General features: G+C 46.2%; 1 protein-coding gene across 1 annotated transcript in view; it reads right to left on the reverse strand.

The window, feature by feature from the left end:
• AP3B1 (adaptor related protein complex 3 subunit beta 1) overlaps positions 1–18,775 on the reverse strand; it is a 351,534-nt gene that overhangs the window by 96,538 nt on the left and 236,221 nt on the right. The window contains exon 23 of the mRNA XM_073584144.1: positions 7,051–7,276. Within this exon, the coding sequence (XP_073440245.1) occupies positions 7,051–7,276 (226 nt within the window). The remainder of the gene's footprint in view (positions 1–7,050; positions 7,277–18,775) is intronic.

Below are 18,775 nucleotides of genomic sequence, written 5' to 3' on the forward strand. Positions count from 1 at the left end.
TGCCGTGATACCGGCCGGAAGAGGGGAACTGTTAAGTCGGTAGGCCTCATGTATGGTGGACTTGATCCACCTGGCAAGGGTAGCCTTGGAAGCCGGCAGTCCCTTGTGACTACCTTCTGGAAGAATGAAGAGGGAATCAGACTTCCGGAAAGGTGCAGTCCTGGACACGTAAATCCGCAATGCTCTGACGAGGTCAAGCGTATGCAGAGCCTTCTCCACTCTATGAACCGGAACCGGGCAAAGGGATGGAAGTGAAATCTCCTCATTGAGGTGAAAGTTGGACACAACCTTCGGAAGGAAGGATGGTACCGTGCGGAGAACCACCTTGTCCTGGTGAAAGGCTAGGAAAGGCCGTCTGCAGGAAAGTGCTGACAATTCCGACACTCTGCGTAAAGAGGTGATCGCCACTAGAAAAACCACTTTCTGAGACCAAATGGAGAGTGGAACTCCTCTAAGAGGTTCGAAGGGTGGAGCTTGAAATGCTGTCAGGACCAGATTGAGGTCCCACGTATCCAGCGGACGTTTGTAGGGAGGAACCAATCGGGAAACTCCCTGGATGAAAGTCCTTACTTGCGGTTTAATAGCAATGCGCTTTTGAAAAAGGACTGAAAGCGCCGACACCTGACTCTTAAGCGAACTTAAGGATAGCTTGGCATCTAGGCCCGATTGAAGAAAACCTAGTACCTTCGGGAGGGAATAAGGGAGTGGGACTTGTCCATGAGATTCGCACCAAGAAAAGAAAGCTCTCCAGGTACGATAATAGAGCTTGGCGGAGGCAGGCTTCCTTGCCCTGATCATAGTTGCAATGACTGCCGGTGAAAAACCTGCCTGGGTTAGAATTCAGGTTTCAAGGGCCATGCCGTCAAATTGAGAGCCCCTGAATTCTGGTGGAAGAACGGACCTTGAGACAGAAGGTCGTGACGGTCGGGTAGACGCCAGGGGGCGTCTGCCGTAAGTTGGACGATGTCGGCGTACCATGTACGTCTGGGTCAGTCTGGCGCGATGAGGATGGTCGGAACTCCCTCTTGCTTGATCTTCCTCACGACCCTGGCGATTAGGGGGAGGGGTGGAAAAATGTACAGGAGTCGGAACTGGGACCAGTCCTGGACCAGGGCATCCGCTCCGAGCAACCGCGGGTCGTGTGTCCTGGCCATGAAATTGGGGACCTTGGTATTGAGATGGGATGCCATTAGGTCCACCTCCGGGGTTCCCCAGCGTTGACAGATCTGGTAAGAAATCTCGGGATGGAGAGACCACTCCCCCGAGTTCATTCCTTGCCTGCTGAGGAAGTCGGCTTCCCAGTTTTCTACACCCGGAATGTGTACTGCAGAAAGTACCGACCTCGTGTCTTCCGCCCAGCGGAGGATATGAGCCACTTCTCTCATCGCCTGGGCGCTACGGGTCCCGCCTTGGTGGTTCACGTATGCCACAGCCGTGGCATTGTCCGACTGTATCCGTATGTGCGAGGCTGCAAGCAAGTGATGAAAGGCTCTCAGTGCCAAGAGGATGGCCCTGATTTCCAGAACATTGATGGGCAATGTCACTTCCCTCGGTGACCACTTGCCCTGTGCCCTGTGATGTAGGTGCACCGCCCCCCCAGCCTGTCAGGCTTGCATCGGTAGTCAGGATCTTCCATTGTCCTGAGAGAAAGGGCTTCCCTCGTGTAAGCGAGGTTGGTTTGAGCCACCAATGCAGGGACCTCCTGGTTGATGACGTCAACCTGAACTCCCTGTCGAGGGAGAAGGGGTTCCTGTCCCAAGATCTGAGTATGGCTAGTTGAAGGACCCTGAGGTGAAACTGGGCAAATGGCACTGCCTCTATTGCTGCTGCCATCCTGCCGAGGACTCTCATGGCAAACCGGAGAGATCGAGGAGGACTGCGAAGGAGTGTGCGAAATCCCAGATGGATGGCCAGTGTCTTGTCCTTGGGAAGGAGCACCAGGCCCCTGGCGGTGTCGAATACCATTCCCAGGAATGTTAGAGTCCGAGATGGGATAGTCGACGATTTCTGTAGGTTGACTAGCCATCCCAGGTGACTCAGAGTGTCTAGTGTGATTGAGACACTGACCTCGCAGTCTTTGAAAGTGGGAGACTTGATGAGGAGGTCGTCCAGGTACGGGACGACTAGGATGCCTCTTGAGTGCAGGACGTCCATGGTGGCCGCCATGACTTTGGTGAACGTTCTTGGAGCCGTGGCGAGTCCGAACGGAAGGGCGACAAACTGGTAGTGGTTTTGGTTGACGGCGAACCTGAGAAACCTTTGGTGGGCGGGAGCAATTGGTATGTGGAGATACGCATCCTGTATGTCTATGGAGGCGAGGTATTCTCCCTGGTTCATGGATGCAATGATGGACCGGAGGGACTCCATGCGGAAATGACGGACCCGTACGTAATTGTTGAGCTGTTTTAGGTCCAGTATGGGTCGGACGCCGCCTCCTTTCTTGGGGACTACGAACAAATTTGAGTAGAATCCTCGGAATCTCTCGTTCGCGGGAACCGGCACCACAACTCCTGATTGAAGGAGAGAGGAAACCGCTTGGTGGAAAGCACGAGCCTTTTCTGGTGGTGTTGGAGGAACAGAAAGGAAGAACCGGTTCGGTGGAGCGGAAGGGAACTCTATCTTGTATCCGGAAGACACTATTTCCCTGACCCACCTGTCTTCTGTAATAGGCAGCCAGACTTGCTGAAAGAGTAAAAGTCGGCCGCCTACTGGTGGGGTGTCTTCCGGAGGTCGCGAGTCATGATGAAGCGAAGTTCTGAGGTTTTCCTCCCTTGGGTTTCGCTTGGCCTGCTTTCGACTGCCAAGCCCTGTCCGGTCGCTGCTGCGTCCGTGGGTTGTCTCTGCGTGGAGAACGGTTACGGTTTTGCACTGGGCGCGAAACGGACCAGCCCGAGGAATTCCGAAAGGATCAGAATCGCGTCTGGTTTCTCCGTTTAAACGTGCGTTTCGGTTTTAGTTGAGGGAGAGAGGTACTCTTACCCCCCAGTGGCATTGGCTATCATGGTGTCCAACTTTTCGCCGAAAAGTCTTCCAGTAAAATACGGAAGTCGCGTGAGGGACTTCTTTGAGGCCGCATCCGCTTTCCATTCTCGCAGCCAGAGGATGCGTCGGATCGTGATGGCGTTTGATGCTATTCCCGCTACACCTCTGGCGGAATCCAGGGCTGCATGAATCATGTAGTCTGCTACCACTGCTATCTGGACCGCTTGGTCCGAGAGCTCAGGATTTGAAGCCTGAAGACCCTCCTGTAGTTTTTTGGCCCAAGCCAGGATGGCCTTGGCTGCCCAAACTGAAGCAAACGCAGGGCCCAGAGAGGCGCCTGCCGCTTTGAAAATAGAACGAGCCATGCGTTCTACTTGCCGGTCTGCTGCGTCCCTGAGGGTTGAGCTATCCGGCAGAGAGAGTAAAGTCTGCGCTGCTAGCTTAGAAACCGGAGGGTCCACTTCTGGTGGATCTGTCCATTGTTTGGTGTCTTTCTGTGGGAAGGGGTACTTCGCTTCCAAATATTTGCGATTAGCGAATTTTTTCTCAGGCTGCGCAAACTGTTTGGTAAGTATTTTCTCAAACTCATGGTGGTTTCTGAACACTTTCGAAGCAAATCCTATGTTCTGGGACTTCCGGGGCCGACTCTGGAATTTTTAGCACCCGATGAATGGCAGAAATTATGTCCTCAACTAGCGCTGTATTGCTAGGGGGAGAAGGTACCACGGACCTGACCGTTTCGTTATCCGAGTCGGAGTCACAGATGCCCTCCGAATCCTGTGCCTCGCTAAGGAGATCCCTGGAGGGCGACCTGGGGCGGGGGTCTTCTGTGGTGGGGGATCCCTGTGATAAATTGCACTGTCTGTCTGTGGCAGGGGACTGCCCAGGAGACCTGGAATGACGCTGTCACTCCCTGGAGGGGGACGACCTTGTGCTATAGTGCGACTCAGGTGATCGAGACCTGTGGGTCCGCTTACGTCTGTGAGAGTCGGAAGCAGCATGTTCCTGAGACAAGCTGTCCGTTTGCTGTGTACCGTCCATAGCCGGGGTCCGACTCTGCAGAGCTTGCAGCAATGTGGCAGTTAGGTTGTCTATGGACTGTGACATAGACTGAGACATCTGATTTGCCCATTCCGGCGTGGCCTGTGACACTGAAGCGTCAGTAGGGACTCCCTGGGGTTCTGACCCAGAGTTCAGGATGCAGTCCCGGCAGTGCGGATATGTGCTACCACCAGGGAGTGTGGCTTTGCAGGCTGTGCAGAATGCATAGAAACATTCCTGCCTGGTTCTCTTCCTTGAGCCCGGCATAGTGCACAGAGGCTGGCTATAAGGGATCGTACAGGGGTGGCTACGCAGAGGGACCCCACAGAGAGCCTTATAGGAAGTATAGATTCACAGCTGAGTAATGAGAACCCTGCTGTGAGCTTACCCCACCGGTGGGCCCCTAGGTCCAGCGCCGACAGATCCCAGTTCTGTGCCCCCCGGAGACCGCTGTGATGCTCCTCTCCTGGATCTCATCCAGAAAAAATGGCCACCGGGACTCTGAGGAGAGGGAGGAGGGGGCGGAGAGCTGAAAAGGGCGCGCTGGGCTGGGTAAAAACGCGCCCTTTCTGCCTCAATCCGCCCCTTCTATGACACTCCAGCGTGTCATTTTAGTCATCCGGGGGGAGGGCCAGGGGGCGGGGAAAAGGCGGCGGCTTCGGCTAGGCCGAAGCCGCAGTCTAAATTAGAGGCCTGATGCCCAGGAGGGCTCCAGAGCGGCGCGGTAGTCCGGGGGGGGGCGGATTTGTACCAGACCCCCCCAGAATGGTCGATTGGATAGCGGTGGGGGTAGCAGGGGTAGCGGTCTCTGTATGGGGGGCCCCTGAAGCGCTATGGAGCCGCTGCTGTTGCAGAGACAGGGACGCAGAAAAGCCCTGTCTCTGCTGTGCCATCCAGTCCGCACCCTCCCCTGGCCCCAACAGGATCCCTCAGCCGGCCTGGGGTCCCTGGAAGCTGCGGAATGCTGCCTGATCTCCGACCCTACCTGAGGCGTCTCAACCTGATGCCCCCTGCGGGGGATTAGGGAGGGTGCGTCTGTCACCATCAGGGGGTCTTCATCCTCGCCTCAACCTCAACCCAGACCCCTTAAAGGGGTTGGGGAAGGAGGGGGGTCTCGACCTCGAACCAGGACCCGAGGGACAGGGGAGGGAGCGACATGGGGAATAGCCACCTTGACCTCAACCGGGTACCCCTAATAGGGGACCGAGGAGGGAGCCATGCCGGGAGTCTCGCTGGAGACCCACTTTTCTTCATCTGTATTTCCGGACGAAAAAAGGAAAAAAACGGAAGAAAAAAAGGTGGGCCTCCTTGCGACACTAAGCAAAAACTGGAGAAGGCTGACACCGTCCAGGGGTGTATACTGCAGAGGAGGAGCCAAAGTTAATATTTTTCAGATTATGCATAGTGTCACCTCCTAGTGGACAGCAGCATAACACCCACGGTTCTGTGTCCCCCAATTAGGCGACAGCGTAATAGCAAGTTCTTCCACTCCCTTATGAAAATGCCAGGAGTTAAATCCTCAGCTTGTAATTTTTTAGTCACGGTAAATGGGTGATTAAGCAATTCTTTCAATTCAGCCACCTGTGTCCACTGACCTTCATTTAGGGATACCTGATGGTTCGCCATATCTATAAGAAATGGTTTTAGTTCAAGCAATCGCTCAATCATTAAATAAGTGCCCGACCGAGTGGCTTGATCGACAATTGCCCCTTTCCCAGCACGTCTCTTCAAGATGGAATCAATTTTAGGGGTTCTGGCGGCAATAACCAATTTCCTCACTTTTCCAATCAGATTTCCAGCATGTCCCACTTGCAGACTATCTCTTATTGCCAGCTGCAGCGTGTGCACAACTTTCTCACTTTCTCCAGCTCGGGGCCCAGGAATCAGATTGGATCCTGTGCAGGGCAGGCACCCCTCCACCTCCTCTCTCTGGTGAAGACGGCAGAAGACAGGACAGAGGAGGGGAGATGGCCCCCTGCAGTCTGGAGCCGGTGCAGGACAGGAGCACTGCAGCATACGAGTTTTGATAGGTGCGTGCCCCTGCTTCTAGGTGGGGGCAGCTGCCCCCCTTGCCCCTCGCTGGCTACGGCCATGATTCACACACAGCGTTTTTGCGGATCCGTTTTTTTGCAGTAAAATGCAGTGACTCTGGGCATCACAGCAAAGTCAATGGGTTTCAAGATATGACATTTAGACACATTGTTTTGTGAGGATCCGTTTTTGGGCTGAATGAGCATGTTAGTTTGTGTGGCGTTTTTCTAATCTGCTTTTGCTATTGAAAACATCTATGAGCTCAAAAACCTTTCAGGTGATACGGTTTTTTAAAAATCTGATCTGCTTTTGCAGCTGAAAAACATATCCTAAAAAACACAGCAAAAACGCTGTGTGAATGTAGCCTTAGATTAGGAATAGAACAGCCATTTATAGGACATTTCATAACTTTCCCAAATTCCTATGAAAAAATATTCAGCACATTCTGCATTGAACTACTGTACCCAATTTATTATATATTTTAGGAGTCGGTCCATTTTATACCGACTCCAACTCCACCAAAATGAGCGCTGACTCCACAGCCCTGCTTACAATTCTGCAAAACAAACAGTTAATTTACATACACATCACATAACACAAATAATCAACTACAAAACATTACCACATGTCACGGTTTGCATGTTTAAAACATGTTCGAAGATTATGATGCCAAAACGTTAGGTGTTTCCATTATTTTGTCCAACCCCTGTATAGTGTGTACATACATAGACACGCACACGTTATATACAAACAAACACACACTTGTAAATCTTGGAATTCACAAGAAATAGTCCTGACATGGACTACAGGCCCCTCTTTAGTCAGGTAACACATCTTTATGTGGAGCAATAAAGATACAAGGGCTGTGATAATCTTCACATTGTACAGAGTTATTCCACCCTACCTTGTGTACATGGTGCAGTGCGATCATCTCTCAGGCTGGAATAGATCTTTACATGTTGGGTTCAGACAGAATTATACAATAGATTTTCTCACCTATTGGACTGAACAAATGCATCTTCAGATCAGATTTCTTTTCTTCTATGTGAATGTCTTCTATTTCCTTGTCAGTGGAATTGTTAAATGTAATTTGCACCGACACCATTTGAGCTCCAAAAATACACGGCTGCCGTGGGAAGTTGTAGTGCGCAGACAGACCTTTGCCACTCATTCGATGGAGAAGTTCATGTGTCTTTGTAGGGACAAAAGTTGGCATGCACACCTGTAAGTAGAGAAGAGGCTTAGCTTACATTCAAGAGGCAAAAACAGGAAGCCGGGAGCATGAAGTGACAGCATCCGACACAGAAGCATTTGGGAGGAGCGTCTTTCTCTGTCGAACACTTGATCAGGGTGTGTTCACACTAAAGGCCCCGTCACACTAAAGGCCCCGTCACACTAAAGGCCCCGTCACACTAAAGGCCCCGTCACACACAGCGATCTCGGTAGCGAGATCGCTGCTGAGTCACAACTTTTGTGACACAACAGCGATCTCACCAGCGAGATCGCTGTGTGTGACAGCGATCAGCGAGCGGCCCCCCTGCCGGTATCACTGATCGCTGGAAGAAACCTCTGGACATTTCTTTGGTCGCTGGTCTCCTGCTGGCCAGCACGCATCGCTGTGTGTGACAGGCGGGAGACCAGGGATCCGGTGTAAAAAATAATAAAAAAAATTAAAAATATTGTTATTCTCACCTTCCGATGTCCTGTTCAGCATTCCCGCCTCTCTCCACGCTCCAGTCCCAGTGATCCTTTGCACGAATGACCGCGAGACTTTGTGATCCCGCGAGACCGTGACATCTCGCGGTCATTCTCGCAAAGGCTTACTGGGACCGGGGCGTGGAGAGAGGCAGGATGGCTGAACGGGACGTCGGAAGGTGAGAATAACTATATTTTTTATTTTGATTCTATTTTTTACAGCGATGGCCAGCATTGCCGGGCGCTCGGCATCGCTGTGCTGAACGCTGGTGAAGCTGTCTGTGTGACAGCTCACCAGCGATCACATAGCGACTTACTAGTGATCCTGACACCTTGATATCGGTGTCGGGATCGCTGGTAAGTCGCTTAGTGTGACGGGGCCTTAAGAGACTTACCAGCGATCCCGACACCGATATCAAGGTGTCAGGATCGCTAGTAAGTCGCTATGTGATAGCTGGTGAGCTGTCACACAGACAGCTTCACCAGCGATCAGCACAGCGATGCCGAGCGCCCGGCAACGCTGGCCATCCCTGTAAAAAATAGAATCAAAATAAAAAATATAGTTATTCTCACCTTCCGACGTTCCGTTCAGCCATCCTGCCTCTCTCCACGCTCCGGTCCCAGTAAGCCTTTGCTAGAATGACCGCGAGATGTCACGGTCTCGCGGGATAACAAAGTCTCGCAGTCATTCGTGCAAAGGATCACTGGGACCGGAGCGTGGAGAGAGGCGGGAATGCTGAACAGGACGTCGGAAGGTGAGAATAACTATATTTTTTATTTTTTTTATTATTTTTTACTCCTGATTGCTGGTCTCCCGCTGTCACACACAGCGATGCGTGCTGGCCAGCGGGAGACCAGCGACCAAAGAAATGTCCAGAGGTTTCTTCCAGCGATCAGCGATACCGGCAGGGGGGCCGTTCGCTGATCGCTGTCACACACAGCGATCTCGCTGGTGAGATCGCTGTTGTGTCACAAAAGTTGTGACTCAGCAGCGACTCGCTACCGAGATCGCTGTGTGTGACGGGGCCTTTAGTCTTTTTGCTGAGTTTTTAGAGTGGAAACGCAAAACACTTATGAAATAAGCCTAAGTGTGAACGTAGACCATAGAACACACCATTCAATACGTGTGCACATAGCCTAACAGTGCAGTTGCTGATGTTAGTCTTTATAACTGGACAATCTTCTGCTAGTCAAGAAATAAAGGCCCATGTAAGTCAGATCACACGTATGCTGGATTCTCATAACACGTTTAGGATAGGTTTTGATGGTTTTAGTTGCTAAAATAACAGTGGCCAGATATTTACTGTCAGTGAAGAGGGGAACATGATGTCCCGCAAACACAAAATAGATGATGAACTGGTATTAATTGTTTAGGCAGCCATGTTAAAAGGAACCTGCAAAGTAATTAATGGTGTCTGAACACAGATCCCCTACCATCTCCTGCAGCGTTTCAGATAAAACAATAGCTAAAAGCACGGCTGGGGACGACTCGTCCAAGAGGCAGGTCCCTGACCACTTCTCCCCAGTAGACTGACCGGTCTCTCCTTAAATATGACATAGTTACCCAGTTAAAACCCAGAACAAGAACTTACAATGTGGCAGAAAAGTCTTGCATGTGATTGTAAGTAAACCCCACAACATGCAACTAAAAAGCCTCAACCCCCGTTACAGCATTTTGTGAGGGACTTGGGACACAGTAAACACATTTTCCCCACTGTTACTTTATATGCAGTATTTTTCAGACCTGGGGATTTTTCAGGTTTTACTTTCTTAATGGCCCCCTCTTTCCACCCTAAATTAACTTAAATGTATCAAAACCTGCACCCATAAAAGACAACTGTCCGTGAAACCTATGTTACAAATTTTGGAATACTTCTTTTTTATTGGGGTGTAAGGGGCAAGGTTTCTCCTTGTGGAGAGTGACATACCCGATCTGGCATGTCAAGGTAAGGAGGCTTATTCCACGTTGCAATGCTCCTCTGGGAAATTTTATATGCAAATTGCCTCTTTAGAGAAAAAGTCCTCTTTCTCTCTGAAGAGACAATTTGCATATATTATTTATTATTGATTTTTTTTTTTTTTTTAAAGCAAAACTTAACACATTGTGTAAGAGGTCTTTTCTATCCATGTTAGAGCAAGTTCACACTAGACATGCTCTCTTAGCAGGAAAGAAGCTGTAGAAAAAAAAGAAGGTTTTGCTTGGTGTTTCTTGCGTGTTTTGTGCGTTTCTGGCATGCTACATTTGTGTCTTGTGCATGTTGGTAAAAGTTTAGTGCTAAAAAAAATCTCATTTGATTTAATCAGGTTTTGGCAAAAAAAAAATGCTGCAAAACCTGTGACCTGCGGTTTTTGGTGCGGATTCTCAGTGGTTTTTGAGCACCCATTACTTTCAATTGGTGAAAACCGCTGAAAAGAAGTGACATGCTCTATTGTGCACAAAAAAAACAAGCAAAGCACAAAACACCAAAGACAAAAAAAAAACAAGCTGTGTGCATGAAATTTCCGAAATCTCGGACTTTGCTGGTACTGTAAAACGCAGCAGAAAATTTCCATAAACAAAAAGCATGAAAAGAACGCCAAGTGTGAACACAGCCTTAGTGGACCTTTTTTTTCCCCTTACTAAAACTATGAATGGATCCCAATACAGGGAAGAAGGGAAATCTCTACGACCAAGACGTTTTGGTCCTTTCCTTTTGCTGCAAACGCTGTACTTTATTGCGACACATAGAAACCAGCAATAAGACGTAATAAATGTGTGCACTCATGAGCCGTATGTAGGCAAAAGAGACATGATCACACTGGAAACATAAGAAGCTCACGCATAAAACTCTTCCTGCACAGACAGGGAAGGCAAATAGAGAGAAAGTGATGAAACGCAATCGTTAGAGCAAAAATACGAGACACCAGAGGAAAGGATCTTTAGAGCCATAAGAAAAAGAAAAAAAAAAAAAAGACTACTGCGGAACTTATGCAGCATATTTGTGAGTGATAAGTCACACCTTTGGATGGTTTGCGAAAATAACCAATCAATTCTGCAGACACGACGCTATTTCTAAAGGAAATCTATGTGATTCCTGATGCCTGCAGGTACACAGCAGCAAAGCACACGCATTTTATCAGTTTATTACGGTAAGCAAATAAGCGTGGAATGAGAGGGCACATAACTGTCTACTTAGCGCTTACTGAAACATTTATAAGAGCTGTTATCCCCCTAATGACAGACAGGCAGCGTGCCATTTTAAAGAGGAGAAAAGCTTCATATTTTTTAACACTTCACTAAAAAGTAACTGAAGAGTGTAAAATGAAAAAGACTCCACGCAGTTAGCTGGTAATGGGCCATATTATCAACTCGAGTTAGATTTATAGGATACAAACTGGTCGCTAATAGTTATTTTATGACATCTCGTGTCTGCGTTTTTTTGTTTTTTTTAAGGTTATTAAGATTAAAAATTGTGAAACTTTCTAGAACGGAAAGAAATGAATTATCATTTGTAAAAGGGAAAATAAAATAAAAAAAAAATGCAAAAATGGTCGCAACAGGTGATGGCTTAGAACTGAAAAACAAGAGCTTTGCCAAATACAAATCTTGTGCAGGACCTCAAAAAATTCACCGTACCTTGTCACAAACGGGACACGGTAGGCGCTAAATAATCAAATATTCTGACTTGCTAAGCATGAAAAAGAAAACCAAAAACAAAAATGTTACACACAATATGTAGTCTTATAAGTTATATATATAAATATACTGTATATATTTGTCCTGCCTGCTTAAAAGGAACCTGTCACCATTTACCATATATGCAGTCTAATCTGTCTTTTTATAGAGCAGGAGGAGCTGAGCAGATTGACATATTTTTGTGAGAAAACATTCAGTATTACTTTTGATTTACCGTAATCATCTAATCTGGGATTTTCGGTCCAGTGGGCGGTCCTATCAGTGACTGACAGCCTTCTATGTATAAGTGTGCATTCGGCGATAGCGGTCAGTCACTGATGAGACCGCCTACTGGACAGAAAACCCCAGAAGGAGCAGATTATACTTAAACCTCTCTTTCTCACAAAACTACATATCAATGTCCTCTGCTCTGTTCTATAATACAAGGTCTGTAGATTGGACTGCATTTTCATTGTGGCTTTCTCTAGATCTGTCTAAATTTCTGCTGTGATCTCCTCTGCCAAGAATTACTTATGGATCTAATCTGCAAGGACTTTCTTTATCCTTTTTGTTTTATACTGTTTTTGTCTCGCATGCATGCCTATTTGTTATTTGATCTTTTTTATGCATTGAACCTTTTTTTTCCGCATAATAAATCTAAAAATTGTGCAAATTTATTCCTTGCTGCTCTAAATGTACCCACAACCCTGAAGAGGGAAAGCATAGTCAGGCTGTTTTACCACGTGTATGCCAGAGTGCAAGAAGAGTACCTGTAATCAGGTGCTTGAGAAAGCTAGGTGGTGTACCCTAATGAGTTACCGATAGCAGACGTCTCACTTGCCTATCGAAATGGCGGGAGGTGACAGCAAGAAGTATGGTGTGGGAACTGGCTGTAGGATGCACTTATATTCGTCTAAACTATCCTAAAAAGGCTAACCACGAGCTGAGAAGCAGAGCTCCCCTACAAGGTCACATTTGAGTCACGTGTGTAGAGAGCGGACCGGTGTCGTGACGCACACTATGTGACCGTTTTTTACTTTCTATTCACTTATCAGGTTATATAACTGCCGACATTTTATATAAGGCCGGCTACAACTTTTTGCACCAGTTTTTACCTATGATAGTGCTACAGTTGTGCTAGCTGTTATGATACATAAAATATAAGACTGCAGCAGCGACAAAATTATGAAAATAAGACTTGTGAATGCATTCTATAACTTTCACGGGATCACATGGTAAATCACTATATGTACAGCCTAGGTAATATATATATATATATATTACACACATCTATCTATCTCCGAGATCCTTAACCATAACCTTGGCTAAACTGAACTATATCCTTTGAGGAGGTGACAAAAGAACTAAAAAAACTGATTGAAGGGGCCCATTATGTATCAACTTAAAAAAAAAAGCCAAAGTGATTGATGAAACTCTCAGTCACCTTCACTGAGAGCGGCTGCACCTGTATCCTTTATGTCAAATGACCTGAAAATCCTGCTGACAGCCTAACATTCACCACAAGGATACACTGCTCAGAGCTCTGCCTTAATATTATTTTAATTGCTAGCAAATTGTAGGCAGGGAGCTGCAATGTGTGATCCGATTCTGAGATTTTCAAAAGGGATCTGCAATGGTTTAGGAAGGAGGTCAAATGGAGAATATTAGAATACATCACTTGACAAGAAACTAAGGACGATGTCCAGATGTCTTTCGTATCTTCGGCACAGAATGTGCTTATATGTACATTAAAAGGGGTTGTATGGAATTGAAAAAACGCATGACTGCGTTCTTCCAGATACAGCGCCACATCAGTCCCTGGGCTGTGTGTGGTATTGCAGCTTACATACATTTAGAGGTTTGGACTAAGCAGAAATACTATTTACAACTTCTACTACACTGCAGGAAAGGATGCGGATTTTTGTCCACGCTGCCCAAATGATAAAATTCCAAGATATAGAAGTTCAATAGTGGTTTATTTGACGCGTTTCAGGGTGAACACCACCCCTTCCTCAGGAGACACCACGTATAACTTAAGTTGGTCGGTGACCGACCTGTGGCAGCCTATCTTCACTACACGTGCTTTGACTACCTTATGCCAGGTGAGCAGTTCTATATATAAAAAAATTGCTATTTTATTGTTGGATAAGACTCTATTTGCGCCTTGTGTCTCCCCTGCCTTATGTATTAGATTCACAACTTCTAGACAGATGACACAAAGGTTTTTTGGATGAAGAAGCCATGCTTTTTCAAACTCTGGACAACTATTTTAAGCTATTGCTTAGTATCTTCTGCAAAACTCAAAACTTGGCATGACACTGTGAACTTATAGGCCACGACCGTTGCAGGAGAATTAAATGGCATCTAGAGAGGAAAACTCTTTTCCGTACTATATATTTCAGTGGCCAAGTCAGTCCCATCCTCTGTCACATGGTAGCGTATAAACTGGGGACCAAAAACAAGCAAAAAGAGCAACATACTCAGCATATAGACCATAGATTTCTTATTACAAAATTGTTTATTCAAAATAGGTTTAAAAGTCAACGTGTTTCTAGGTCACAGGACCTCTCCTCAGGACAAACACCCAATGTGTGTCATATCAGATCAAATGTGTTATATAAGCAGTATTTAAAACAAAAACAAAAAAACGCCAAACCGGGCACATGTCATGTCAAAGTTCAACCATGATAGCATTTAAAATCCTATAAATAACTGTAGGTACAAATGAAAGGACATGTTAATAAAGCCCAGATCTGACAGTAAAATATTAACTATCAAAAAATCATTAAAGTAGATAAAACCAAAAATGTAAAAAGTTATTTGAAACACTCAAAGTTACGCCGCAGTTTGAGCCTTTCAAATAACTCTTCTATTTTGCTGAAAATTTTTCACTTGGGGCGTGTACTTCTGCCTCCTGTATGCCACTGACCAATCATAAGAAGGCATCAGCATAGAAGTGCAGACAGATCGGTGATGATGTCGTCACATGACCAAAATCCACAGATCCTAACCTCGATGATAGCAGGCAATGAGTTATTGCGGGGATTTCTGCATGTGGCGCTTTTACAGATACTGAATAAATCGAGATGTTTTGAAAATTTTGCTACAATTTTTACATCATTTCCATATCATGAACATGTCCATTCATCTTGTGATTTACATAACTCAAGACATTTCCTTCTTAGGCCGGGATCACACATGCGACAAACTCTGACGAGTCTCGCATGTCAATACCCGGCACTCGGGAGTGGAGCATGAAGCTACATAGAATTACATGCAGCCGCACGCGCCGCTCCCGAGTGACGGCGGCAGTGCCGGGTTATTGACGTGCAAGACTCGTCCGATTTTCTCTCAGGTCTGACCTTGGCCTTAGTATTAACATAATATATACGACTATTACATTTTGGTGTTTGTCTGTACACACACTCCTCAACATAAAATTGTAAGAATAAGGCTGGTGTCACACTAGAGGTTTTTAGGGCTGCGCTTCGTGTGCGTCCATGTGCATGCGTCCTGCGCCCCTATATTTAACATGGGGGCGCATGGTCTAGCGTATGCACACGTTCCTATGCGTTTTCGTGTGCATGCGTTTTCTTGTAGTGTGCGCCTAGGCGCGCCGGACGCAACCTGTTGCATTTTTGGTCCGTCCGACCTGTCTTAAAAAACGCTTGCGCACGTAATGCGACAAAATAACACATTACAGCCTATGGGAACGCAGGCGTGCGCATGGACATGTGCACACCTGCATTTAAAATCGCATGCGTTTTAAGAGTTAACATGGCTAAAACTGGTTAAAACGCATGCGCCTAAAAAAGGCAAATGCATACAAAACGCATTATGCGTTTTTTGCATGCGATTCTATTGCGCACGAAGCGCAGCGCTAAAAACCGCTAGTGTGAAACTAGCCTAAGAAGGAAAAGTGAAATTATGTAAATCACAGGATGGATAAACGTTACCGATATGAAAAAAAGGGAAACAAGATTATATATACTTCATGCATACACTTGTATATCATATACTAAATGTAAAGACAGGAGACAATACTTCACTGCACAAATGAGATCCCAGATCCCCCTCACAAGCCCCGCACTGCTGGAGAATATCATCTCTGTCACTTGTCTACTAAACCCAAAGTGATTTCTTCAAATCAAATCCCTAAAAAGCAGCTGACAATAGACTTGACAGCGACATGGTATCGTGACCTTCTGTGAGGTGACCTCTCGCTCTGATTTCTTAATCCATCTGCTCATGTGCACATCACACAGATTATTATTCCTTCCCCACAAGGCAGGAAAACCCTTGAAATGAACATTTCACCATCTTGCGGTGACACACTTGAGAGGCGAGGGAGACTATCGGCACATGCCGGCGGCAGCTCTTGTGGGGGGACACGCGGCATCACTTCCTCTGGGCATTTATTACCTGTTAAAAAACAATCTTTTGGTGAGTGGCAGTTCAGGGTTTTTGGGAGCAGGCGGCAATATTTCTTCTGGTCTGCTGAGTCATAATTAAAGCTGAACCGAGCGGAATTGGAGAGGGAAGGTCAGCGAGGTGCCGTATGAGAGATGAGGCCGGGCTGATCGGGACCAAATGAACAAATTATGATGGGCCCCACTCAATGTGATGAGGTCAAATGCTTGTTTCTACCCACTGACAGTTCAATTTCCCTGAAATGTCTCTCGATTCTCTATCAACTAATTATGAATGAAAAGTTATCAACTGCCCACACCAAAAGCGGACTAAACGCTATTTCTTGGTGCTCCTAATGTCAAAATATTGTCTGGAGCAGCATCATTCCCCAGCAGCCTCCACGACGTGCGGAGTCATTTGAATATCTGTAAATCCAAGCCCCTGTGCTATACACGACACTGCCTGATCCAAAATATAAATGGCTTCTCCTGGACTGATTTGTTCTCAGCTGTTTCCATGGCAACTACAATAATTCTCACAATAGGTGGGAAAGCGAGGATCTAGATGGCCGCAGATAATAAAATACATGCGGGTAAATCATGGTTTATGGCTTTTACATTGCTTCTACTTGTGGGGTTATAATTTTGGGTGATTGTTTAATAAGAAATATGTATTTATTTTTATGCAGCGATGATAATTCTCTAAAAATGCATTAGAGTGATTTTAGTCATCACCCAAATCACGGCACCAAGAAATCTGTCCACCATTAAAGGACTGAAGAAATTCTAGATCTGACATTTAACGACCTCCCAAAACACCAAAAATGGCAGCACTGGAGCGGTGCTACTAAAGTAAGTTCCCTGCACCTAGTCTTATACTTACCAGACACCGTGTTCGCCTTTTATCTGCGCCGCTCCGATCGCCTTCTGCAGTGATCCGCCGGATCTCTCCAGTGTTTGCTGGGGGAGCCAGAGGTCACGTTTTAATGCTAGTCTATGAGGGTCGCAACGAGGCTTTTACGGCTCCCGTCCACCAGCAACAGAATATTCATGTGGCCGATGGAATAGGTTATGCAAAAATCGATTTGCACCAGCGAAAATTACACTTTAATCTTAGTTTTTTTCGCGGATTTGCCAATAAATCCGCTATAAAAACGCTGAAAATAAGCTTCCCATTCATTTCTATGCAATTTGCACATATTGATGCGTTTTTTACCATGAAAAAACCGCTTCGCGGTAAAAAACGCAGCATGCTCAATTTCGCGTATTTTTCCGCATTTCTGGCTAGTTGTGTGTGTCTGGAACCGCGCAGAAAAAAACGCATAAAAACCGCACTTTTTTGCGCAAAAAACGTGCGGTTTCTGGGAAGGAATCTGGTTTTTATGCAGAAATTTTCTGCATACGTGTGCACATAGCCTAAATGGTTGTTAAAGGGAATATCCTCCAGACTGAAAAAAATAAATCTCTCACGTACCACACATCATTACTTTAGCCTTATCAATGCAAAAAAAAAAAACACACCCTTTCAGCCTCTTTATTCAGCCCTTTGCAATTTTTGTCTCTTTCTATGGGCATCATCATGTATCATGTGACCAAATTCCCATGGGCGTTATGTGTCATGTGACCAAATTCCCATGGGCGACATCATGTGACCAAACTCCCATGGGCGACATCATGTGACCAAAAAGTAACAGAATTCGCAAGAGTACATTGCAGTCAGATACGGAAATTCCTCATCACCCTCGGTCATGACCAAAAGAGAAAACAATCTCCAACAGACAAATTTGGTGATCCTGAATTGAATGCCCTAACTACCTCTTATCTATACATATTTAACAATCTTTCCTCTTCTGCCTCATTTGTTACATCCACTGCCCTCGCTGTTGGTCAAACAGCAACAAATGGTTGCTGTTTGACCAACCATTGAACTGATCTAGGCTGATGAAGAGCCATAGACCTTTTAGTCCGTTCTGCACATCTGTGCACTATATTAAAGGGGGTTTCCACGAAAACTATTATTCATAACTCTACAGCATGTGAAAATAATAAAACTAGTGTGCATTTTTGTTAATATATTACGGTAAACTCCATCTAGAATAGTGCACCATGGCTGATACCGGCCCCGGGCAGATTCCTGAGAACCGTAGTGCTTGGGTCGGCAGCTGTGTTTCTTCTTGCTCTGTGAGTACGTCACTATTGAGCGCCAAGGCGTGTGCAACGGAACATTACGCCCTGATACCAGTGCCAGCGTCAGGACACACTTTGTGGGCACAGTTAGCGAGATTTGTACAACCCCCAAAGGATGGTATAAATATGCAAATGGTTCTTGGTAGAACAAGGTTCTTCACCCCTGCATTAGGTAGTTGGGTGTGACGCTATGGCTGATCGCCTATATCAGTGTTTCTCAACTCCAGTCCTCAAGACCCACCAACAGGTCATGTTTTCAGGATTTCCTTAGTATTGCACAGATGATGGAATTAATGCTTGAGCAGGTGTTGAAATCACCTGTGCAATGCTAAGGATATCCTGAAAACTTGACCTGTTGGTGGGTCTTGAGGACTGGAGTTGAGAAACACTGGTCTATATGGTGCAGCATTTTGCTTGCTATGTATGGAGAGGTATTGCGCATTACTTTACCACAATGTCACAGCTTTGCTTAAAGGGAATCTGTCAGCAGATTTCTGCTATGGAATCTGAGCAGCATGATGTTGGGGCTGAAACCCAGATTCTAGTGATGTGTCATTTATGGGGCTGCTTGATGTAATTTTGATAAAATCCAGGCTTTCTCTGCTGTAGATGTCAATAGGTCAGAAGGAGTTTGTGGATAGTCTCCGCACTGCCAACAGGATTTAAGATAAATATCCCAGTGTAGTAAAACGATGGTTTATTTCGACCCGTTTCGAAGTACAAAGTTACTACTTCTTCAGGAAAAACACGTGTTATAGTTTAATCTGAGAGTAAC

This window comes from Dendrobates tinctorius, unplaced genomic scaffold, assembly GCF_039654945.1.
Source record: "Dendrobates tinctorius isolate UK_male_01 unplaced genomic scaffold, ASM3965494v1 ptg000083l, whole genome shotgun sequence".
NCBI lineage: Eukaryota > Metazoa > Chordata > Amphibia > Anura > Dendrobatidae > Dendrobates > Dendrobates tinctorius.